Below are 26,442 nucleotides of genomic sequence, written 5' to 3' on the forward strand. Positions count from 1 at the left end.
TCAATTGAAAGCCTGCGTGCGCTAGTACCTCTTGCCACGAGTTCCCAGAATTCTTTGCGGTTTTACCCTTGAATGACGTCACATTTTCAATCTCTATAGAATACCCTGGTATGGATGGGTCTAATTTCAGTGACCTGTATCTCAGAAATGTATGTATGTTTTACATTAAACTACAGGGACAGCATCTTCTGCCAGCATCTACCATTCAAACCATTGTTGAAGAAATAAAAAATATACATGAATTGACTACGTGCACGTTAGCATATGCTACTTCCGGTGCGGAAACTCCTGTGGGGAGCTTTGTTTCCGGTGTCCTATTCGCGCCTGGTTTACGGTCCAAAACAAGTTAAGCAAATGAATGAATCACGCAGCGATTTACATTTCTATAGATGTCTTGGGCATTTACCCAATATATCTGTAAATAATGTTCATCAACTTGTTGATATTTTTCCCCCACGCCTCAGGGGAAAAGAGAAAATGGATTCAAATGTTATATTTCTCAGCTGTCCCTCGTTTATCGCGGGTGTTATGTTCTAAAAATAACCAGTGATAGGTGAAATCAAGTAGACAATTTTATTTTTTGACGGTGCAAAACGTGTCGTGGACATTGTGGACATACAGCACTGCACTTCAGAGTCACACTGCTAGCGATCGATGCAGAGATTCTGTACTGTACAGGAGAGACGTCACGGAGGAGATCGTCAGCAGCGATCAGGACGCAGGACACAATGTGACGTAAAAAAATAAGCATGCAAACTTGCACGAAAAAATCTCACAGCCAGGTGAAAGGTGAACCGCGTTATTAGCGAGGGACCGCTGTAATTTTTAAGGTAAGTCACAACATACCCTTCGTAAATACTAATGTGTAGAAACCCTTACCAGCAATCATTCATTTTTTGTGTGGCTTTTTTTTCACGGTTTGTTAACTTGCTGTGTAGGTGTGTACTTGACTAGCTGATATCGACATAATGGGGGAAACACCTGGTTTGACTCTTCTTCACCTGTAGTTTGAATGCTGAACATTTGCCTGTTTAAATCATGAGACCAGTCACTATACAGAGATGTGCTTCTGAATGTGGACGATGTGTCTTCTGCTGCAGTTCTGCTTGTGTTGAGTGATGTAAACAACTGATCGATCTAAACTCTTTAAACGTCAAAATTGATCATTAGATTTTTATGACACAACAGTGGTGAGTGTTCCCACCTTCTGCTCTTTGTGACTTAATGCGATCTTTCCGTTTTCGAGTTTTGGACATGATTTTGGAGTATATCTTTGCAGTAGCGATTGACCGCAAAGTAAAGCTACCGGAAATGTACAACCCCACATCCGGTCTCAAACCAGGAAGTTAGCATTTTCTCGTGCACAGGGTCAATTGGGACAGATGTATACATTGAATAGACTAAGGTCACTTCTAAAACATACGTCAGTTTCAGATGAAGACATTATAAAAATCTGTGACACAGTAAAACAATCTGACTTGTTCTCAGCTTGTCACATGGGGCCCCTGAGAACTGCTTATTCAAGAGTTCAGTGCTTTAAAGATGTGTTCAAGTATGTTGAACCCAGAAAAGTGTTTTTGGGCAGGGACGAGAACAGGATGGAGAGATTTGCCTATTATGTTCCTCTGCTAAATATTTTGAAGGGTATGCTGGAATCAAGTTTTTGGCAAGGTCTCATATCAGTGGATCCTAATAATGTTTCAAGACCAGATGTCCTCAGGGACTGTTGTGATGGTAACGTGTTTGTGTCAAACAAATTTTTTCAGGAAAATCCACATTGCCTCAAGCTGGTTCTATACCAGGATGCATTTGAAGTAGTGAACCCACTTGGTTCTGCCAAAAAGAAGCACAAGGTTTTGGCTGTGTACTTCTCTCTACTCAACATCCCACTAAGAACCTTCATCATTGTTTGCGGTAAGCCGAAAGAGCAAAATTCAACTTTTTTTTTTCTGTTGTAACTGCCACGTTTTTGTACTCTTGGCTTGTTTAGTTTCATGTTCTGTTGCTTCCACACTAATACACTGGATAACACAACCATATAAGTTCAACTAGTAACATAAATCATCCTATGATCCATGTAACAAGTATCTCTGTATTTGTATATATGACTGACATTAAAGCTCTTGTTATTAAAGTTTTTAATTTGTTGTTGTTGTTTTAATTCTCAGGTTCCTCCTGCTTCGCTGCTGAGACATTCATGTTGAGCATTGACAAGAAGATTGTCAACGACCGCATCACAACCTTCACCTCTGCTATCTGCCTAATGTTTGGCAGTTACTACTGCTTTAACGTACACTACCCTGTAGAACTACGATCAACACTGGAGTTCCTTCAACGGTAAAATTTATTTTATTATGGATTTATTTTTGTGCTTTTCAAACTTGGCCATTTGATATCCCACCTCAGGTTGTTAATTTCCTCAATCTCTCTCGCCCTTTTTTCATGAAGGTGTTTCTTTTCCATAAATCCTGAGAGAGGCACCAAGGTTGAATCCAAGAAGAAAAAAGTGTTCTCAGTCAATCCCAGAGTCCTCACTCTCATCTCAGACATTGCTGACCATGAGTGGATCTAGTCCTACCCCTCTTGTTTGAGACGAAGTGATAAAGGTATACTATGTTACATACTCTACAGATGTTCTATTTTTGAAACAATTGTTACATTTCTGATTGTGAGTGGGGAAGTTTTTAACAATGTGTAGTTTTACTAGACACAATTTGTAAAAGTACATGCTCTACTTTTGATTCACTGTTTTATATCTGAAAAATGTATCTGGTAAAAATGTGGTAAACCTGCGTTTTTGTTTCTTGGATTTTAATTTTCCCAGTTTTAAAGATATTTGTATTCCAATAGTGTAAAAGTATGCTGCATGTACATTGCTGGCATTTTGTAGTTATCCAAAAATTTGCAGTTGAACTTCTCAAAACAAGTGTAACGTTTTTGTTTGTTACCTGATGCAGTTTTAAGATGTACATTTTCAGCTTTACTGCTCAGTTCTGTGTGCAAAATATGTGGGTGTAAACTTGTTCCTGTAATTTCTTCAATTCAGATTTTCTTTCAATTATAGAAAAAATGTTTAATTCTCTATATTTGTATTTGGATAATTTGAAAAGTCAAGATTCTTTGTGTACTGACATTTATGTAGTGAGAACAGCACCAAAACACTTAAAGGTGTCTGAATTGTCTGCTAAAGGTAATGTGAAGTATAATGTGTGCTCAACTTACAGCACTGGTTTTGCACAGTTTGAACAGAACTTGTAAGAATTCTGTGATTCCTCACTGTTACTGTCATGGAGATAACTAGTAACTATTTGTAATTTGTTGAGTAAAAATGTAAATGTTTGATGTTCAAAACATAAAAGATGTTAAATAAAATACTTTTTTGGAAATTTAAGGTGGACATTTTTGTGTTACATTTAGTAATTTGAATAAAATCATGGTTTGTGTATTAAGCTTACAGAGTAGAACACTTAAAAGCACTCTAGTCTAAAAAAGGTTACAGAATAAAATTGTATTTTATTATTTTTTGATAGTTAATTTTACAGGGAAAAAATGTTGTGTTTTCTGGCACAAACTTTATTTTATATGTTATTTTCATGTTAATTCTACGGAAAAATATTATTTTTTCTTCAAGTTAAAACATTTTCTTCTACAGTAAAATATTGACCCTAGCACTATTTTTAACCGTAAAATCAACAATAACAATACCTTACCGTTAAAGAAGAAGATGTTTCACCCGTAATTTTACGGTAGATTTCTGGCAACCACAGCTGCCAGCGTTTTACCGTAAAATCTACAGTTTTACAGTGTACCATCTGGGAACTCTTCATGATTATAATCATGAAGATTATAATCATGAAGAGCGGGGATCGCTTGCGTGTGCTTGCATGCACACGTCCCATCGACAATTGTGGATTGTGGTCCACTGAGTTCTCATCGCTTCGAATCACGTGTCCATTCAGGCGGGATTCGAGCATCTTTAGGACTCGAGCCGCAGTCCACCGACCTGTCATAAATACGCTGTGCTCTCCTTTGTTTGATTTAATTTTGCCCCTCAACCCCAACCAGTCATGGCAGAAGACCGCCCCTCCCTGAGCCTGGTTCTGCCAGAGGTTTCTTCCTGTTAAAAGGGAGTTTTTCCTCTCCACCGTTGCCAGAGTGCTTGCTCATAGGGGGTCATTTGATTGTTGGGGTTGAATTTTTGGATTTCATTTAATTGGCTTGAACTGAAAACCCTAAAAATTCAGCTGAGGGGTTCACATACTGGAGAGCACTGCATTTGTTAACTGCCCCTTTTTTTATTTGTAGATTTTGTAGTTCTTCCTACTACAAAAACTACAAATGAAAACAAGGCAGTTAGCAGCAAATGAAAATAAATAAAACACATTTAAAAAAATCTGCTACTGCTCTGTGTGTTTACTTCAGTGAACACTTGTATGTTTTTGTGTTAGAAGATTATAGATTGTCCAAAATATCCTACAGCCTGCCAGAGTCCGAAATGAGGATAAAACAGGAAGTTTGGCAGCAGTGAGTTCCTGCAGCGACCTCTCGTTTCTCTCCTCAGTGCTGCATGTTCGTGAACGTGAGCCTGGACGCGAAGGACGCGGTGAAAACTCTGAGCGCGCTGCAGTTCGGCTCCACCACACGGCAGGTGTCGCTCAGCAAAGCGATGCAGAAAAACAACAGAAACGCCAAATAGGACAGATGTTTCAGGCACGAGACGCCTTTTTGAGGGGACAACAACAACAATTACAAGTTACAAAGGAAAATCATTTTTACTCGAGTAATAAACGCATGTTTCAGCTTCACTGCACGAGGCAGAGCAATTACGTTTCAGCGGACATCATGGCGTCCGCGTGTCCAGCTGTGGAGAGGACTTTCTTATCTTTACTAAGTAGAGACGTACAGGAAATAGTTGAGAGGGAAAGACCACGGGCCGGACTCAAGCCCGTGCCGCTGCGTTCCAGCCATGTGGGATGTGGTCGCTGAGCTCAGCCGACGTCAGAGACGACTTGGAGTCAAACGTACGACACGTGTGCGTCTGTGGTCCTAGCTGCTGCCTCCTCGCTCCTTCAGCAGCTGCTTGAGGACGCTGGACTGTTTCAGCGCTCTCAGGTTAGAGATGTCCTCCGCGATGACCGGGATCTCCTCGCCGCGATGCTCCTCGTCACCGTCGCCTTCCTCGCTGTCAGAGAGCGTGCACAGGAGAGCGTCGTTCTCGTACGTGGGGAAGTAATACCTGCAGAGCGAGACGAAGTTTAGCGCTCAGGCTCAGATTAGTCCCAACTTAAAAAAGCTGATAAAAATACTGTAAACGTCTGTGGCGTTGACCACGTTCATCAGCAGCTGTACGCCAGCTTTAAAGCCCGCGCTCTCGTTGGTTAACTGCGGATCACAGGCGCTTCGTTAAACCTACTGCGGCTGGTCCCAGGCGGACATCTCTGGCAGTTTCATCACGTGACCTTCAGCCGCGATGTGACGCAGGGCGTCCGCCCGGCAGTCGAACGTCCGCGTGCAGCCGTAGCAGCGGCTCTGATGGATCTGCCGCCGGATGAAGTTCACCAGTTTGACCTGCTGGTAGAACTTGAGGTCTGAGGGAGGACAGAACATTAGAAACACTCAGAAGGAAGAAATAGAAGAAGACTGCGCTCGGTTACCACGGAGATGTCACTCACTGAGCTCGGTCTTAAGGAGGTGGAGGTCGAAGCCGTGAGCCTCCTGAAAAATAATTACGAAACAGAAAGATGTCAGGGTCACGCACGCGACAAAACCATAAAGCAGAGAGAAACGTTTCTGCCTCTCAGGTGAACTCATCACTCGTGAGCAGAAAGTCACGTTTGGGAAACTGGTTCTAACTTTAAACCAGAACGTTTAATCGACGACAAAAATCTGACTGCAGTCGACGTCAAATCCTAGATTTGATTTATTGTTCACGAGTGTTCAGTCTAATTGTTGAATGTTGTCATTGTGTTTCTTAAATTTGTACGGTCTGAGATCAGTCTATAGGATCGAGACTTTGTCTCTGAGCTCTCCAGCCTCTCTGTGCTGGAGGAGCAGATGCAGATACATCCTGACACATCTGCTTCTTCTGTTGTTGCTTCCTGCTTTTATGATCACACACACACACACACTCACACACACACACACACACGTTCTTACACATGCATACACACTCACAGACACACACTCACGTTCTTACACATGCATACACACTCACACACACACACACACACGTTCTTACACATGCATACACACTCACACACACACGTTCTTACACATGCATACACACTCACACACACACACTCACGTTCTTACACATGCATACACACTCACACACACACACACGTTCTTACACATGCATACACACTCACACACACACACACGTTCTTACACATGCATACACACTCACACACACACACACTCACGTTCTTACACATGCATACACACTCACACACACACGTTCTTACACATGCATACACACTCACACACACACACACACGTTCTTACACATGCATACACACTCACACACACACACACTCACGTTCTTACACATGCATACACACTCACACACACACGTTCTTACACATGCATACACACTCACACACACACACACACGTTCTTACACATGCATACACACACTCACACACACACACACACACACGTTCTTACACATGCATACACACTCACACACACACACACACACACTCACACACACGTTCTTACACATGCATACACACTCACACGTTCTTACACATGCATACACACTCACACACACGTTCTTACACATGCATACACACTCACACACACGTTCTTACACATGCATACACACACACGTTCTTACACATGCATACACACTCACACACACACGTTCTTACACATGCATACACACTCACACACACACGTTCTTACACATGCATACACACTCACACACACACGTTCTTACACATGCATACACACTCACACACACACACGTTCTTACACATGCATACACACTCACACACACACCCCCCACACACACGGGGGGGGTGTGTGTGGGGGGTGCTTGTGTTGTATTGTAACTGTCATGTCAATAAAGAGCTACGGGGAAGCTGCTCTTTGAAGGATTTGGGCCTGAGACAGGAGCGGGGGCTCCAAGAGCTGCTTCTTGACCAAAACGTCCCTCGTTAGCGAGTGAAAAACCTGCTGAAGATGTTCTGTTATGTCTTGTTTTCTTCATGATGAATACGTCTCTAAACTAGCGGGCATGTGGAAACACAGACCCAACGACGAGGAAACATTTTTATTTGACAATCATGTATTTATTTGGAAACTTTTCAAAATAAAAGGCGCTTCATTTTAAAAGCTCTTCAGCTTCGGTCCATCTGTGTGTGAGGGCACTTTGAGTAAAATCCATGTTTTGTGCTAACGATGGATTCACATGTTTGCAGAGACCTCAGGAAGCAGATCGTTTCCTGTTAGCGTGCACCGTCTCCGTTCTCCCAGAATCCTTTTTAGAATCGTTTCAGGGAAGAAAAGCAGAAAACGATATTTTCCTTCTCTGAAACCTCTACGTTCCCGTACCTTCATATGCGCGTAGATCTGCTCCAACGTCTCCGATTGGTGTTCACAGAACAGACACACTGCAGAGACCGGATGAGCCTGCCAGTCCGACCAATCACTGCGGACGATACAGAGATGACACGAGCAGACGTTCACACAGGATCAGAGGAGGAGGAGGAAATGGACTCGATTTAAACTTTTGCATCCATGCACTAACTGCACCATCTGGTGGTAGAAACTGGTATTACACGCACGTGCAGCCCGGCCCGGTTTTTGCCTTTAACACGACACAGAGCAGTCTGTATGATACGAATCAGGACACTTTAGTTAATGCCGTCCTCACAGAGCTACACGAGGATACTTACTCATCCTCATCATCCGCCAGCTCACGGTCATCTTCGCTTTGCACCTCCTCCCACGTTTTTCCCAGTTCCTGACAGGACAGGAAGGACGCTTTAAAATCAGAACAATACATTTAGGTAGTGCGTTTGCTTCTACAGAACTGCTTCGTTTATCCTGACGTGGAAGCGTGTGGCGAGCGCGTCGCTGGCTTTTACCAGGTAGTTGATGACGTAGAAGCGGTCGTACTCGTGGTTTTTGGCGTTGATGCGGCGGTGAGCTTTTTTCCTCATGTGATCCTTCAGCGTGGTTTTGTCTCGAAACGTTTTCTCGCAGTACAGACACTGCAGACTGAAGCGAGGGGAGCAAAATGAAAAGGCGCGCGAAACAAAACTTAACGCTGTGAGTAAAAAGCAACGATTAGCGTACCTGTCCAGTTTGTCCTGCAGCGTGTCGAGGAACTCGCTACAGTAGACGATGTTGTCCGGCAGTCCGATGCTGAAGGAATGCTCTCTGGCCATGTGGTTCAGCAGAGACGACCTGGAAACAGCACGTGGAGCCATTTTTATAAACAAAAGAAAACATCAGCTGACATCATCACTGTTAGCACTGCGCTGCAGTCCTTTGGGCTTCGTCCACAAGTTCCCATTTGGACAAGACTTCAAGATCCATACAGCGTGCCCATAGTGGCGGACAGAGGGAAGCAGCTGCTCTCGCCATGGGACGCTGCATCTCCAAATGTGAGGAGACCCGGAGCAGACACGGGTTATGTCTCTCGGCGTCCTCCCACAAGAAGCTGGAGGTGGTGGCTCTGCAGAGGGAGGCCGAGCATCTGCGAACCAACACAGTGACTGAAAATGGATGGATGGAAGCTTAACTGGAGGTAAAGACACAGATCCACACAAGAACTGTGGGAAACACCAGTGAGGAGCCATGAAGCCAGATAACACACACCAATGAGTTAAACTGCAGGAATGTCTTAAAGACATAAAGACTTGGATGGCCGCTAACTTTCTGCTTCTTAACTCAGATAAAACTGAGGTCATTGTACTCGGCGCTGAAAAGCTTAGAAATATGGTATCTAACCAGATTCTTACTCTGGATGGCATTACCTTGGCCTCCAGTAACACTGTGAGGAACCTTGGAGTCATTTTTGACCAGGATATGTCCTTCAACGCACATATTAAACAAATATGTAAGACTGCGTTCTTCCATTTGTGCAACATCTCTAAAATTAGAAATATCCTGTCTCAGAGTGACGCTGAAAAACTAGTTCATGCATTTATTACTTCCAGGCTGGACGACTGTAATTCATTATTATCAGGATGTCCAAAAAACTCACTGAAAAGCCTTCAGTTAATCCAAAATGCTGCAGCAAGAGTCCTGACAGGGACTAGAAAGAGAGAGCAGATTTCTCCTGTTTTGGCTTCCTGTTAAATCCAGAATTCAAAATCCTGCTCCTCACATACAAGGTCTTAAATAATCAGGCCCCATCTTATCTTAATGACCTTGTAGTACCATATCACCCTATTAGAGCACTTCGCTCTCGCTCTGCAGGCCTACTTGTTGTTCCTAGAGTATTTAAAAGTAGAATGGGAGGGAGAGCCTTCAGTTTTCAGGCCCCTCTTCTGTGGAACCAGCTTCCAGTTTGGATTCAGGAGACAGACACTATCTCTACTTTTAAGATTAGGCTTAAAACTTTCCTTTTTGCTAAAGCATATAGTTAGGGCTGGACCAGGTGACCCTGAATCCTCCCTTAGTTATGCTGCAATAGATGTAGGCTGCCGGGGATTCCCATGATGCATTGAGTTTTTCCTTTCCAGTCACCTTTCTCACTCACTATGTATTAACAGACCTCTCTGCACTGAATCATATCTGTTATTAACCTCTGTCTCTCTTCCACAGCATGTCTTTATCCTGTCTTCCTTCTCTCACCCCAACCAATCACAGCAGATGGCCCCGCCCCTCCCTGAGCCTGGTTCTGCTGGAGGTTTCTTCCTGTTAAAAGGGAGTTTTTCCTTCCCACTGTCGCCAAAGTGCTGCTCATAGGGGGTCATATGATTGTTGGGTTTTTCTCTGTATCTATGAAGCGCCTTGAGGCGACTTTTGTTGTGATTTGGCGCTATATAAATAAAATTGAATTGAATTGAAATTGAGGAGCCAGTCACACCTGCACAGGTCTGAGACCTGACCCTTAGCAGAAGAAGAAGAAGGATGAGGAGCTGCACTTGTCTCAGATCAGCTTCTTGGTTCAGGCTCAGACATGTCACTGAATGATGTTTATGGAATAATGCGTCAAAGCAGCTTTTTGGGGGTTGGATCATAAGAGGATGACTACAGGAAGCTTTAATCTAACACACGTGAGGTTTCCAGGACTGATGGGAATCCTGTGGCGCTTTACCTGTTTCCCGTGAACTCGTCGCTGCAGAACATGCAGGGACGATGGAAGCTGCTGTCGTCTCGCTCCTTCTGCTGCTGCTCCAGGACCTCCTCCTGTGGGAGCACAGAAGAAGAGCTCAGAGGAATTCTTCAGAAAGCTACCTCAGAGTGCTCAGATATTTAAAGTGCAGAGGTTACAACGACACAAAGCGTGTAAAATCATCACTCAAATCTGCAATTTTTCTGATTTTGCCTCAAAATAAAGTTTAAAAGAAACAAAACTTCCAGCAGCACAAGATTCACTCAGGATGCTCCGAGTGTCACGTCTCCTCACCAGTCGTTTCTGCTGCAGCTTCTCTCGGAGGACTCGGTCTTCTGGAAGGACGTCACACAGCAGGAAGTAGTCCTCCTGCTTCTCTGTCAGGTCAGCGAGGAAGACGAGTTTTTAATGAGTCATTAATCAGAGCTGGAGGAAGCGTACGTGGTTCACTTTGAAAGGTCAGGTCCTCTGTGGGTTTGAGTGAACTCACCGACTGGGCCCGTGGAGTTGGTTTTGATGACGCTGCAGAAATCTGTGACCGGCTGCTCGAGGAATCTGCCCTTCCAGTACAGCAAGTACCTGATGGAGGAAACTCGTCAGTAAAAACCGCAGCCAGGTATCCAGGCGCACAGAAACACTTCGTCACGGTTCATAAAAGCAGCACACTAACAGGCGTGGACATGCTGGACTTGTATATATTTATACTTGTAAGGTAAGGGTTTCCCCCCATCACCCCAAATAATCACAGTAAGTCTTTGGTGAAATGATCGAGTTCCAAATGCTAAAAACATCCAAACGTGTTCCCGAGAGTTAAACGAGTGAGCCGGAGCATGTGTGGCTCGTACTTTGGGACGTCTGCGATGAGTTTGACGTCGGCGATGACAAGCTTGTGCTCCATCAGCAGGTGTCTGAGGAGGACGTCTTTCCGCGGCGGTGGGACGGACTCAGAGCAGAACAGGCAGACCAGCGGCTCGGAGCCGGGACATTGAACACCGGGAGGGCTGGAGGTGTCAGCCGGCTGATCGGGGAAACACAGCGGCTCCAGAATGCTGTCCTTACCTGAGAAAGCAGAAGAGAGACTACACCTTATATACCACACACACTCTACTCCAGACCAGGTGAGTCAAAACCAAGCGGAAGCGAGAATGTACAGCCTGGCATGAAGAAGCATTTCCCTCTGATCTACAAAAATCTGTCTGAATACAATTATTTTCATCACCCGTGGGGACAAAACTATGGTCTAAAAGTTTTTTAAAAAATTAATTAATCAACTCATTAATCGAGCTCAGACTTTACACGCTGTTAAATCCTGAATAAACTTCACAGCTGTCAGACTGAGTGTACTGACTGAATATAGAGATTGCTGTATAATCAGAGTTAGCAGCCCAGCTATTTCCTAGCCTGCTAGCTTAGCCGGGCGGGTTCCCGCCTGATTTTCTGATTTTTTTTAGCCTTTTTTCTGCTCTTTGTGAATTCCCACAGACTCGGAGAGTCACCGACACCCAAACCTTTGCACGCAGACCACCAGATATCAGCATTAAAGCCGCGGACACGTTTAAAAAGTCACACTTACCGTCTTTACTCGGCTCGCTGGCGGCCATGTCTGGTGTCACGTGGTGCAAATAACACAAATCGAACCAATCGGAGGCCGTAAAATGCCAACGAAGCGCCTTCGCGGACCCCCGGTAAAACACGAATTAGAAAAGGTGCATTCAAGTGGTTCAAGGAAATGTAAAAACTTAAGTTTCGAAAGCTGAAGGTTAATTAATGTGAATGAAGTTGACTAACATGTAACATTGGACGTTGTTGCATATATATAGCAAAGAATATAAATCACATGAACACTCAGATCCTCAAGATATACCTGAGAGTGTTCTCTGAACATGAAAGTTTAGTGTTCATAAATCCCCATTTATTAACATTACATTAGCATATGTGTCCTCCCCTCTATTACAATTTTTTAAATGAAACGTTATTTGTGAATGTGTACCATGTGTACAGGTGTAAGGTTCCCTAAAATAAAAGTCTGAAAATAACATTTGAGTTTCTGTACAGGGGGGCACAAGAAGGCTGGATATGGTGCAAATTCTTAAATAAATGACCCACGGTTTATACGTGAAGTCAGTTTTAAGGTGGAGTGGCTGCTGATGACACACAGCTCATCATCCAGCTTGGATTCGGGAATTCACTGGAAGCACGTTTAGTCAAAGACCACTGGGGGGCACAAACAGCTCGGTGTTCATCCTGCAGCCTGACTCACTCTCAGGTTTGGTGCTGTTATTCTCAAAACAAAAAACTATAGATAAAAGCAATGACAGCAACACTGCATAAATAATAAACCTTTCTCCTTTTAAGCACAGAATGAAAATATGAAAACACACTGTCAGCTGTTTTTTTTAATATTGCAAATACATACATGATGTGATGTCATGCCATGGTGATAATCTCATATATGACACGTTATTGTGACTCTGTAATCACCGAAAAGTGCTCAGAGTCAGTCTTTGTGACTGCAGTTTTTTAGTCCAGCATTCCTTGTCCATTTCTTGTGTTTCTTGGCCCAAACTAATCTCCTCTGCTTGCTATTTGACCACACAGTCTCCTCTGAACAGCTGATGTCGAGTGTGTCTGTTACCGGAGCTCTATGTGGCATTTATCTGCGCTCTGATCTGAGTAGCTGTTAACTTGGCTGGTGGATGAATGTATCCTCAGCAGCAGAGGGGACTCTGGGTCTTGCTTTCCTGGGGCAGTCCTCGTGTGAGCCCGTTTCATTGTAGCGCTTTATGGTTTTTGTGAAGTTTTTGCAATTTCCTGGATTGACTGACCTTCAGTTCTTAACGTAATGACAGACTGTTGTTTCCTTCGCTGATTGGTTCTTGCCAAATAGAGCTGTCAGCTGTGTACTAGGCCTGCACAATAAATTTAAAATTTATTGTCATCGCAACATCAGCCTGTGCGATGGGCCCGTTGCAAAAGACGGCGTAAACTGCGATAATTGGGTACCTTAAAATGTTTACACACGTGCTTTAAAGAATTTGCCAATCAAAGAAACCCCTTTACACATTTGACCAGTCGAATAGAGCCCTTCACGGCATTAACCAATCAAATGGATTAGAGGCCCGCCTCCTATGTAGGTGGGGAGCGAACAACGCTGCAGCAACGAGTCGGAGTTGTAAAGGCTGAGAGCGAGACGCATGACGAGAACGCTACTGACTATGAACTCGTGGCTAAAAAAAATAGTACCTCGCTTATTTGGAGGTACTTTGGATTTGGTAAAGATGACGTTCTCCAAACACAGGTGCTCTGCAAAACTTCCCGAACATCCGTGGCAACACGACTCCACCATCATCTTCAACAACCACAGAGAACTGTTTGAAGAGTTCCAGAAAGACAGGGCTAGCTAATGTTGCTAATGTTAAGACAAAGAGCGCCGCAGTCCAACAGTCGTCTCTGTATCAGAGTTTTTCAAGTGGAACTCCTTATGAGAAAACGTTGAAGCGCTACAAAGAAATAACAGAGGCCATTACACATTTTTTGACAAAGACATGATGCCTATAAATACAGTTAGCAGAGAGGGCTTCACCAGTCTGATACATAAAGTGGACCGGAGATACCGCATCCCCTCACGAAACTACTTTTCCCATGTCGCCATTCCACAAATGTACGAAACATGCTGCAAGACTAGGGGTGGCTTTTAATAATCGATTGCAAGTCATATCGTTATCGCAATATTGATCACAGTTATCGCACATCGCAGGTTTTCCTAATATCGTGCAGCCCTACTGTGTACCAACCTGGCTTCTAGTCCCAACAAGATTCAGAAGGCAAGAAATTCCAGGATTCCAGCTTTGGAGTTAACACACCTGTGAAGTGAAACCATGTCAGGTGACCATGAAGCTCGCTGAGAGAAGGCCGACGGTTTAATTACATGTGTTCATCCATAGTTTTGATGCCTCCAGTGAAAATCTGTAAATAGTCATTAAAATAAAGAAGAACTATTATATTTACATAAATATTATATATTTGTGATTGTTATTTATGTTTTTGCATATTTTAGTATTAATTTTTGAGAATTTCTTGTTCTATTAATTGTAGTTATTTGTAATGTTTTACTTGTTGTTGGCAGCATGCTGCAACACTGACACCTGAGAATGTCGCGGTCTGTGTGGCAGACTGTGGGGATGCGGGAGAAAGGACCTAAATGCTGGACTCTGCAGTAAACAGTGCGTTGATTTACAGTGAAGTAAAAGTAACACACAATAAATCTCCAGTGCGCTCCCACGACTCCCGTGTCGTGCCTTCTCCCAAGTGTCTGCACTCTGCTCCCGAGTCTCCGCACTCTCCGTGCAAAAACAAAATCCTCGAGCAAACAGAGCCCCTAATCCCAACAGTTTCAAAGTCCAACCACACGTCCAGCAGCGGTGTCAAAACAGTCCCCAAAAAACTGAAAAAACCAACCGCAGTTCTGGCGGTGGCGTCCCACAGTTTCGGCAGCTGGCCCGATGGACGGTGACGGCAGGAAAACAGCTCGAGTGGCCTGCCACCGGTCTGGCAGCTGTGGCATAGCAGTTCTGGTGGCCGGCCATTGATCTGATGACAGCCTTGTAGTAGGTCCAGCCACGTAAGAGCTCCGATGGCCCATGGCGAAGCATTGCAGGTGGTTTGTGACACGCAGGCTGTGCTGGTCCCTCCGGCAGCGCCGCAGCCGCCAACAGTTGAACTGATGGTGAAGATGGTGTGGCAGCGGCAGGCAGTGGAAATGATGGTGGTGTAGCAGCCACTGGGGGTAGAGTGGACGGTGAGGCAGCAGCAACAGGTAGGTAAAGTGATGGTGGCGTGGTTATGGCAGGCGGTTGAGCAGGTGAGGTCTCCAACATCATAGACACAGGAACAGCAGCAGAAACAAACACATATCATCTAATAAGAGTCATAAATGCTCGTGGACCCTGAATCTGTGTTTCATTGATATCATGTCAAATGGCTGAATGACAGTGAAGCTGAGTCTCTGCTGCTTTAATTATTTGTGGCACAAATTTAAAAAGTTTCTGGAAACATCCCTCAGAGGTTTTGGTCCATGTTGACATGACGTCATCACACGGCCTCTGCAAATCCATGATGTGAATTTCCTGTTCAACCAAATTACATTCAACTCAGTTCACTTTTATTTATACAGCAAAAAATCCCAACAGTTGCCTCCAGGTACTTTATATTGGAGAGTAAGAACCTTATGATCATAAAGAACAAAGAGAAACTCCAACAATGACATGTGAGCAGCACTTTGGCAACAGTGGGAAGGAAAAACTCTCTTTTAACAGGAAGAAACCTCCGGCAGAACCAGGCTCAGGGAGGGGCGGGGCCATCTGCTGTGATTGGTTGGGGTGAGAGAAGGAAGACAGGATAAAGACATGCTGTGGAAGAGAGACAGAGATTAATAACAGATATGATTCAGTAGTGAGTGAAGAAGAAACACCCAGTGCATCATGGGAATCCCCCGGCAGCCTACGTCTATTGCAGCATAACTAAGGGAGGATTCAGGGTCACCTGGTCCAGCCCTAACTATATGCTTTAGCAAAAAGGAAAGTTTGAAGCCTAATCTTGAAAGTAGAGATAGTGTCTGTCTCCTGAATCCAAACTGGAAGCTGGTTCCACAGAAGAGGGGCCTGAAAACTGAAGGCTCTCCCTCCCATTCTACTTTTAAATACTCTAGGAACAACAAGTAGGCCTGCAGAGCGGGAGCGAAGTGCTCTAATAGGGTGATATGGTACTGTGGGGTCATAAATAATAAGTATGATTTAGTCTGATGCTTGCAGTGTTAGTGCAAACAATAATCAAAGCAACCTGGATTCTTCCAGCAGTGTCACTAACACAGATGTAGTGATGGACAGGTGTGACACAGATGTTTCTGATGCCCCTCGTGGTTCTGTCAGGACATCATTAGAGCGACATGAAAACCTTCAGATGTTATGATGTTACTCTTTCAAACCCTTTCACCGCCCTCTCTCTCCCTCTGGAGTTGGTGCTCTCTCGGCCTCCCTGCGGCTCCTCGTTCTGCTCGAGCAGGCCGCTCAGGTGCGTTCAGGTGCTGCATTATTCACACCGAGCCCAGGGGCTCTAATTAAACCCTGGAGAGAAGCGAGGCGAGGCGGCCTCGGTCAGCCTGGATATGATGAGGATTTCTGATTTAGACCGTGACTTCAACACGAGCCGCATCAATCTTCTTTTTTTTCTCCCTCCAAGCCTGAACACTGTAACTCAAAGAGGGCAGGGTTCCTGATGCTTCAGGTGAAGCAAAAGCACGTTTGGAGGCCTGGACGTCCACACCGAAGCTCAGAGTGCTAAAATATCCACACAGCAGCAAACCGAGTGACCCTGACTGCTTCTAAACTGAATCACTGCATCCCAGTGTCGTAGTTTACTGTGACAAACCTCAGGAGATTGCCGTCTTATTTTAAGTTTAGCGTGACATAATGCAGCTGGAGTGTTAGGACTGCCTGAGAATATCTGTAAAACAATCAAATATTTATCAAACACAGTATTTACAAGCTGCAGTTCCGCCAACGCCCACCAGAGGCTCCAGCGGTTAATGTCCGCCTTTAATGGATCCTTTCGTCCCTCATAGCAACTGTAGCAACGACAATGTTTTTATAAGTCGCCCGCAGAGATGGGCAGTAACGTGTTACTTGTAACGCGTTACTGTAATCTGATTACTTTTTTCAAGTAACGAGTAAAGTAAGGGATTACTATTGCAAAAATGGTTTCTAGTTACAGATTTCAGAGGTTTGTCCCTCAAAACTGTAAAAGAAAAAAGTTGCTCAAAATAGTTTACAGGAAATGTATCTGGAGTGTCTTTGTAGTTTCATTTTTGAGATATTTTTTTTAAACTTTAAGAAAAATGAAAATAAATATTATTTGATAAACAAAAAAACTGCATCAAAAATAAACTATTTCCAACAGTGAAATTTAAGTTTACGCCTCCCAGAAACTTTACAGAAAGACATAAAGTCAAACATGACTCTAAAAACACCAGTAAACCTTTGAAATGTCCTGCAGGGAGAAAACTACATTTCCCACAGAAAATGGCGTCACTTCCGGTTTTCGAAGGTAATAGCGGCCACGCCATAGTTTACGCCGACGTTTATTCGATCATAGGAAGTGCTATGAACAGCTGATCGGCAAAGTGTGTTTCTGGATTTTAATGGTTTTGGTGTTGCCAACGCTTTTTATGGGATTTTTGCAAACAGCCATTTGTGGATGAGACCGTGACCTACAACAAGTTGAATGTATGTTACGTAAGAACAACTCCTTATTATTGCGTCTCTTACGTAGTTGCAATTTTACTGGCATTTAAAAAAAGTTACACAAAACAGAGCGTGCACGCTCCGATGGGCTTAAAAAGATGTGCTGGTGACATTAATAAGTTAACTTCCACAGTCTGTATTATTATTAACATTTTTATGCTGTTTTTGGATCCAGAGAATATGCAGGTCACAGCTTTACTTCCTCCAAACTGACTTTGTGCTTCACTGCGACTCTCGCAGGCAGAGATGGGCAGGCAGAGACTGTAATCTGATTACTTTTTTCAAGTAACAAGTAAAGTAAGGGATTACTATTGCAAAAACAGTAATTAGATTACCGTTACTTTCCCGTAGGAACGCTGCGTTACTGCGTTACTAAAACCATGATTCTTTTGCGTCTCATGACAGTGACGTAAGCGAGTGCGACGTTCGTGACAACAGCTGTGTGCAGATCAACAATGGATCATATATCGAGTGCAGAGAGAGTATGAGCGTGCAGCGTTTAAAGCGTGGAAGTACTGACCTTACTTTGAGTTTGATTCCATAAAAAGTGACAAAAACATTAGTGTCCGTTGTGCGTGGGAAGAAAACTTCTTTTTACAGAGAAAAAAACCCCTAAACTTCCAAACAAGCACCGAGTAGCTACGACGTAATGGGAAACTCAGAGAAACTCGCGGATTCTTCCACTGACCGCTGCACACCTGCACCAGGGTAAACCTCCGCCTACCCCACTCCTGCTTTACAGGTGAAAATAGAGCAACAGGACCGCTAGTCTTTGACTTTATTTATTTTCTGCTGTGTTTTACTTGCATCTATTTGAAAGACTGAGTGTAAACACACAAAATATTTTATTTTATGTGCTGGAATGTGCAGAAAATAGGTTTAAATGTTAAACTAATTTCTTCCAGTCAGAGAATGTTGCAGATAATTAAATGTTTGCTTGATGCATAAAGTTAAAAGATTAAAACTAATAAAACAAGTTTTAAAAAGAGACTTTTCCATTTGATTACATTTTGTATGATGATTATGCAGAAAAAGTAGAATTGGGCTGAAAGATCTATCACTTTATCACCTATTCAGGTTGTAAATCATGTTTTTAAAAAGTAACTAAATAACTAAGTAATTAATTACTTTTGAAAATAAGTAATCAGTAAGGTAATGGGATTACTTTTTTGGGGAAGTAATCAGTAATTAGTTACTGATTACTTTTTTCAAGTAACTTGACCAACACTGGTCGCCCGTTTGAATTGTATTAAGGATTACATTTTGCATTACTAGGGGCGTGGCCTATTTGAGTGACAGGTGGATGGTGACACAGGCGAGAGCTGTCTGCTCAGCTTCACCTGACCTGGACCTCAGGACCATGTTTATGCTTCTGGAGCATTTTTAATGACATCATGTGATCAATAATAAGACTGCTGTAAAGTTACCAACAGAACATCCAAGAAGTCCGAGCTTCAGTTTTACTGAGTGAAATTTGAAGATTTCTTCTCACCAGAACTGGAAATCGTGAATGTAGAAAAACTCCCGACTGCCCGGATCTTTGAACTTTCTGCTAAAATAATTCTCCTGTGACAATTCAACAAAGATGGTCACAATCAGTGCAGCAGAACAGGAAGTACTTTATTTATTCATTACCTACATTACCCATGATGCAATTCCTTTTTGTTCTGTGACAGGAGTTTAAATGAACAAGGTGATTTTTAAAAGATGTAACCATAAAACACTTGTGTTTAACTGGTCCGACTGTCACAGCTGATGTGAGGTCGGCTTCATATCGAGAAGAGCTGATCGGTAAATATTTACAGACTCTGCATCTTCATCCCTTCACTGTAAAGCGTAAACACTGCGCTGCCTCTCACTGTACCTGTCTTACATCAGCCTGTTGCAAGCTTCAAATTAGTGTCACTCTGTTCATCCAGGCCCCATTTTGCCTGTTTTTACACATCCTCCATCCCGGTCTTCCGGATTTATCTGCACCGTATCTCCGTTTGCAGCTGCTCTGGTCCGATCCTCTCCATTAAGCTTCCACATAATCAAATCTACTGACAGCTCGCTGCAGAAACGCTGCTTTCCTCCGGCTTTTCAAAGAACACACCACCCCCTCCGCCTGACTGCTGCTCTCCACTCGGGTCCAACCTGGATGCTGCTGGCGATGAATTGTTGCATAGCAACCGCCTGCTCGGCACCTACACCGTTCCTCGTGTTTGGAGCCCGAGAACCTCAGAAGACGTCATGATGCGAGCTGAGTCACCCACACGGATCAGAGTCACAACAGCCACAAGGGCTCTTCTTCCTCTGCTCTTTATCCAGCTCACACACACACACTCCAGCTCTCTCTCTCTCTCTCTCACACACACACACACACACACACACACACACACACACACACACACACACCACAGAACTGTGTGTAACATGTTTCCTAAACATCTGCAGGTGACCACCTACACCTGTGACAGTGATGTCATCAGAACAACATCTGCATGACTGCATCTATGTCAGAGCAGCTCGGGAAATCACACCAGATGTGGGTGTGTGTCGTGTATTTGTAGTTTTTCTGTATTTGTAGTTTTTTTTGCTGTCTGTCTTTTTGCTACATTTCACGTCACTTTTCTGGTCTCAGAAAATTGTTCTTTTTCTTTTGGTTACTTCATGTTTTACTTTGTTTTTCTTGTTTTGTGTAACAGTTGTGTTTTTCTTCACTGTACTGAAGGTCTGCCTGGCTGTGAGTAAATGAGTGCATGCATTGTTATGATCTTTAATTCATGTTGTTTGTAACTTTTGATCTGGATTTTTTATCCATCCATCTTCTTCCGCGTATCCGGGGTCAGAGACAGAGAAGCCCAGACCTCCCTCTCCCCAACCACCTCCTCCAGCTTGTCCGCAGGAACACCAAGGCGTTCCCAGGCCAGCCGAGAGATATAATCTCTCCAGCATGTCCTGATTCTGGCCCGGGGCCTCTTGCAGTGGGACATGCCTAGAACACCTCACCCAGCAGGCATCCTTGTCAGACGCCCTTATCAAACCACCTCAACTGGCTCCTTTCAATGTGGAGCAGCAGCCGCTCTACTCTGAGCCCCTCCTGGATGGCCAAACTCCTTATCCTCTAAGGGAGAGGCCAGCCACCCTTCAGAGGAAGCTGATTTCTGCCGCTTGTATCCGCAATCTCGTTCTTTCAGTCACTACCCACAGCTCGTGACCATAGGTGAGGGTAGGGAAGTAGATCGACCGTTAAATTGAGAGCTTCGCTTTTACTCTCAGCTCTCTCTTCACCATGACGGACTGTGTTGAAGGTTTTTTTGTGTTGTAATATAATATATTATGCTCCGTAAATGTTCCGGCTTTGTTAATCTACTGTGTTGTTGTGAAGTGTTGGTAGATGTCGTAAATTGGGTTGTGTTGGGCCACCATGTGGTCACATTAGGTTAGGTGGGTACTCAGTAGGTGGAGAAAGAGTTTTCTGACTGTGGCAGTTTATAGTTGTTTTAGGTATAAAACCAGGAAAGTGGGTTTGTAACTGGCTTTGTGTGACTGCTTAACTTGACCACCAATGTCAGGGGAAGTAAATCCAGAAAGATGCTCTGGGATTTGAAATACAGGATCCTGTGGCTTGTGGATGACTCGCTGATTTTGTCAGATAACGATGACAGATGACCTTTAAGCTCTACCTGTGAACACTGGATATCTTCCAATTTCTCTCAGCCATGTTGCAATGGTAGTACAGAAGGTGTAGGGGAAATAATTTGCATAATTTCAAGGCACACCAGAGGGCAAAATGTACACCTGTATTCATGTCTGTCCAAAAGATGCTCCGTGCAGCCTTCCATGTTGGATCTTCTTCTGATCATAGCATCTTTCCAAGTCTTTACCCAGTTTGAGACAGTTTCTCTGCTGTGCAGCGAGCTCCATCCGCCATCATCTTATTAAACACACATTCCAACAAACGTTCACAGCGGGAGCGCCTTTGATCGCTGGCATCTACACTTGGCCGACTTCTCCGATCACCCTCTCAGGTGCAGGGCAGCTGATAAATCCAGAAAATATCAGTGTTTGTGGAAAGGAGAGAGCAAAAACACACCAAATGCCCCCATCAACCCACACCCAATACACTAATATAGATTATGTACAGGCTGCTCTCCATATGCAGACTGAAATTATTGAACAGTTGTTGATTTGTTGCTCAGAGTTCCTGTAATTGGTTGCATAATTGTTTCCAGCTGCTGAGGCAACAAGAGTCAAAGTTTGGTGCCTGGAGTTGCCCTCTGAGGTGACTGATTAGCTTCAGCAGCTGAGCTCAGTGAGGTTTGGAGGGAACAGCTGATCGCAGTCAGGCTAAATTATCCATTTACAAGCTGACATTTAGTTTTCTTCTCTTCGTTTTCCATTTCTTATCTCTAACCTTGAGTTAAGGCCTGGAGATGGTTGCATTTCTCTGTTCCTCACACTGCAGTTACCAAATTCTGACATACTGAACTGATCTCTGTCTGCTAATTACTCACTCTGTTCAAACAATAAGATATATGACATCTCATTCACAATCTGTATTAGTGATGTATAAACACATAGTAAGTGAAGAAGAAACACTCAGCAGCCCATCTGCTCTTTAAGTGTGACATATGAACCCTGCTGCCAGGTCTGAACTACTCTGTGTTTGCTAAGGCTGTTGTGTTTTTAACATATGCTTTTCATCTTGTTCTATTTAATCTAAACAAGCCACTTAAAAAAGCCCAAAACCATCGGGAGCCCTCACGTTAACTTTTATCAAGTGGAAAAAGGTTTGCGTTCATCCTCCAGCTTCACTGTGCTAATGTTATGCTAACATAGCTGTGTCGCTAGCGATCACATAGCACATCATTATATACCAGCTAGCCCAACTTCAGTAACCCCACAAACGTCACTGCTGTTTAGTTTTCTGTCTTCATTCATGTTGGAAGTGACAGCAGAGCTGTACGTTTTAATTTATTCAGAAATCTCTCAGTCAGAACATGCTATATCATGCTTAGATGGAAGCTAGCGAGCTAACTTCCTGCTAACTTCTAACTAAACTTCATAAATCTGTTTTCATGGATGCCTGGATGTTAAACTTAATTGTTACACCTGGTAAAGCAGCAATACTGATTTTATTAAAGATGAAAGAATTTAGACAGTTTGTAACTCTCAGTGATGCCACAGTGTTCATTCGGCTTTGGGACCTGAAGTGGAGTTTGGATCCGGAAATGGCTAATGACGTCAGACTTACAGACCAAATAGACACAACAAGATGCCACTCAAGAGGCTAAACCAACTAAAAACACAAAGACTCTGTTTTCATTAAATTCAGGTGTTCCATTCACCTCCATGTGTATGAAGTCAAGCAGCTAAGGATGCAGACTGCTTCTACAAACGATTGTGAAAGAATGACTCGCTGTCAGGAGCTCAGTGAATTCCAGTGTGGTACCATGATAGGACACCACCTGTGCAACACGTTCAGTCAGGAAATGTCCTCACTACTAAATATTCCACAGTCAGCTGTTAGTGGGAAATTAGAAGAGACTGGGAACAACAGCAACCCGGCCATGAAGCTGTAGGCCACGTAAATCGTCAGGAGATGCTGAGATGCAGAGGTCGCCAACTTCCTGTCATTCGCTACAGACTTTCAAACTTCATGTGGCCTTCAGATTAGCTCAGGAACAGTCAACTTCATGGAAACCATGAGCAAACTAGTGATTAAACAGAAGCCCCCAAACCCAAAATCACTGTGGAAGTGGAATAAAGGCTACAGAGCGACAGCTTGGCCCCATCAAACACTGAACATGTCGGTCAGGAATCAACAAATCGCTGATTCAAACTCAGAGCTCATAAAACAACTTTCATGACTTTTCATCTTCTATGAAAACATCATTATTATTCTATTTTTGCTGCTTTATACATTTTAATTTATAACTCTTTTGTTGTAACAGCCTACGTGAGGCAACTTTGAAAAGCAACACAAAATAAATGATTATTATTCAATTATTGCATCGAGCCTTTAACCAAACTGTGCCCTGTGACTGCTCCTCATCTGTAATATTATAACCTCTCATCTGTGGTTCCTCTGAACAACACTGTGGAGACGTGGGAATGGTGGTTTAAGGACCAGCCACTCGGTGTGATAATGGCTTCTACATTCCACTTTTAATTAAGCCCTGAAGGAGAATTCAGGCCCTCATCATAAAAGAGCTATGGCTGCTTTAAAACTGATTGGTACGAGTACTTCCTCATTTGAAGCGGGCCTGCTTCCTTCATGTCTAATTCCTCGGCTGCTCTTCTTTTCTCAGGCAGGAGGTGATTGTACTCGTGCTGTATTTGATCCCGACTGCAGCGCGCTCAGCTGAGACCGCTCAGTTGTCCATCAGCAGCCTGTTTGACGAAGGCGTTCGAGTCTTTTAAAACTGTTTCTGCTTTTCTGAAGTATAATCAGCTCTCCTCCAGAGACGCGTGAGTTATTCTGCTGAATAATAAACTCTTAAATTTAATAAAACACAAGTCTCTGTGCGACCTGAGCAGGCAGCAGCTTTGTATTTTCCCCGTCATCAGGTTGATCTTTTAAACCAGCGGTCTCCAACCTTTTTTGCGCCACGGACCGGTTTATGCCCGACAATATTTTCACAGACCGGCCTTTAAGGTGTCGCGGATAAATACAACAAAATAAAACTAGTACCGGTACCGAAAAAAAGAAGATTTATTCACAACACACGTGAAAAGACCCAGGAAAACCAAGTTAACGATAAAAACGATAACAAAATAACGCTGAAAACCAATAAAACCCCTGAAAACTGCACATTTCACACCTGAGCCTCAACTCTCGTGGGCCGGTACCGGTCCGAGGCCCGGGGGTTGGGGACCGCTGCTTTAAACCGCTCTCTTCTGTGGCAGAAATTTTACTTTAGCCACAAACCTGTTAGCGGTGACCAAAGTTACGCCAATATTAACTGCCCAACACTTCCTATCCTCTAATCCACCGGTCGGACCGGTACCGGTCCGTGAGTCGTTTGGTACCGAGCCGCGAGAGTTGAGGCTCAGGTGTGAAATGTATAGTTTTCAGGGTTATTTTGTTATCGTTTTTATTGTTTACTTGGTTTTCCTGGGTCTTTTCATACGGAGCCCCGCAGGGGACATGGGAGAAAAAAAAATTAAGACGGACTTTTGCGAAATCTCGCAAACAAACTTGGGATCTCGCAAAACTTTTGCGAGATCCCGAGTTTGTTTTGCGAAATCTTGCAAAATTAACTCGGGAGATTTTGGGAGACTTTTGCGAGACTCGAGAGAGCTCGCAAAAGTTTTGCGAGATCTCGCAAAACAAACTCGGGATCTCGCAAAAGTTTTAGCCGCATTCTTCCCATTAGCTTCGAGCTAACGGGAGGTCGAGACCTACTACAGCCGGGAGGAACACCGCGCAAAACTTTCACGAGATCTCGCAAAAGTCCGTCTTCATTTTTTTTTCTCCCATGTCCCCTGCGGGGCTCCGTATTTTGTGTTATGAATAAATCTTCTTTTTTTCGGTACCGGTACTAGTTTTATTTTGTTGTATTTATCCGCGACACCTTAAAGGCCGGTCCATGAAAATATTGTCGGGCATAAACCGGTCCGTGGTGCAAAAAAGGTTGGAGACCGCTGCTCTAATCTGTCCTCTACTGTCCAGTTGAAGCTCCAGCAGCAGAGACCGACAGGCTTGGACCATTTATAGTGTGGGGATAGCTTCAAACTTCACCATCTTTTCCAGTACGAACACTTCTGCCTCCAAAAGTCTAAGAAGGTGGCGACCGCAAATCTCATCAGCGCTTCAAAAACGATCTCAAATTTCCCATCCTGACCTCCTGTCCTCGTATCCTCGCCCGAACCAGGAAAGGAGGTGAGGACGAGACTTCCAGAGGATTTAACGACGTGAGAAGACCTCACCTTAGAGCCTCGTTTTAAAGAGCTGTCATTGACGAAGTCACAGGACAGAACTGATGTATTTTATGATGCGCTCGTGGAGTAAGTTTGGTTGGCTGGTGTGGATAACGACTCTCACGAGCCTTAGAAATGCCTCTGTGACTTTTCAGACTGGTGATGTCACCGATGTTGTTCCTCAGCTGGTTCTTTATATTGTGGCGTGATCGTGATGCTGGTTGAGATCTTTCAGCCTGTTTCACTTTGTCAGACAGCTTCTGTTTAACAGGTTTATGATTCAGCAGGTGTCACAGTGTTCAGCTTTGCTGTGGCAGTGAAACTGGACTCAGTCACAGTTAACCCTTGTGTGGTGTTCATATTTTTGTTACTCAGCCAGTGTCCAGGGTCTGGTGGACCTGCTAGAGTTTTGGCTTTCCAAATTAACACTATCAAACAATTTTATGTTAAATTACTCAACAGATGTTTACTTCATCCCAATTACAAGCCATATGAACAGCAAACAGGGTTAATTTTTTCCCTTTACCTTTGTTAGATCACATTTATGAATTAATGTGCTTCTCATTTTTTTTTTTTTTTTTATAAATGTTATAAAAAAATTAATCAGTTCTAATCAAGTGGAGTGAGTGGAAAGACACAACACATTTACATGTGAAGCAATATGTTTCACCACTAAATGGCATCAGCTGCTCATCAATGGTGACATTAGGCCCAGGGTTGTAAAACAGGGGGAGGTGGTGCACACACTTATCCCACACTGTCCTGATGGCAGCTAGCTTGTCTCTCTGCCGTCGAGCTGGTCTGCCGTCTCGGTTATCAAAATGGATAATCCTGGAAATTTTGTGGAAGTTTTCCAGAGACATTGATGCACGGAAAGGTTCTTGCTGGTTTCTGCATCCCACAGGGATTCTGTGGATTCCCCTTTGGACCTGAAAACTCCTG

The 26,442-nt window shown here is 43.7% G+C and overlaps 2 protein-coding genes and 2 long non-coding RNA genes across 4 annotated transcripts in view; 3 read left to right on the forward strand and 1 right to left on the reverse strand.

Moving 5' to 3' along the window:
• LOC146513407 (neuronal acetylcholine receptor subunit alpha-7) overlaps window positions 1–26,442 on the forward strand; it is a 121,558-nt gene that overhangs the window by 82,659 nt on the left and 12,457 nt on the right. The gene's annotated exons all lie outside the window — the stretch shown is intronic.
• Window positions 4,194–4,718, forward strand: LOC146513409 (uncharacterized). Its single transcript, XR_014875267.1, has 2 exons — window positions 4,194–4,310; window positions 4,350–4,718. It is a non-coding gene; the product is annotated as an uncharacterized LOC146513409 (long non-coding RNA).
• LOC146513410 (zinc finger protein 277-like) lies at window positions 4,754–11,959 on the reverse strand. The gene is made up of 12 exons (XM_085167889.1): window positions 11,868–11,959; window positions 11,140–11,353; window positions 10,785–10,873; window positions 10,589–10,671; window positions 10,277–10,368; window positions 8,305–8,415; window positions 8,094–8,226; window positions 7,902–7,969; window positions 7,558–7,654; window positions 5,673–5,715; window positions 5,414–5,588; window positions 4,754–5,236 (listed from the first exon to the last, which is right to left on the reverse strand). Exons 1-12 carry the CDS (start codon window positions 11,893–11,895, stop codon window positions 5,047–5,049), a joined length of 1,323 nt encoding a protein of 440 aa, XP_085024015.1. The 5' UTR covers window positions 11,896–11,959; the 3' UTR covers window positions 4,754–5,046.
• Window positions 6,994–11,543, forward strand: LOC146513411 (uncharacterized). Its single transcript, XR_014875268.1, has 2 exons — window positions 6,994–7,450; window positions 7,893–11,543. It is a non-coding gene; the product is annotated as an uncharacterized LOC146513411 (long non-coding RNA).

Source organism: Neolamprologus multifasciatus, chromosome 7 (assembly GCF_963576455.1).
Source record: "Neolamprologus multifasciatus chromosome 7, fNeoMul1.2, whole genome shotgun sequence".
NCBI classification, from domain to species: domain Eukaryota; kingdom Metazoa; phylum Chordata; class Actinopteri; order Cichliformes; family Cichlidae; genus Neolamprologus; species Neolamprologus multifasciatus.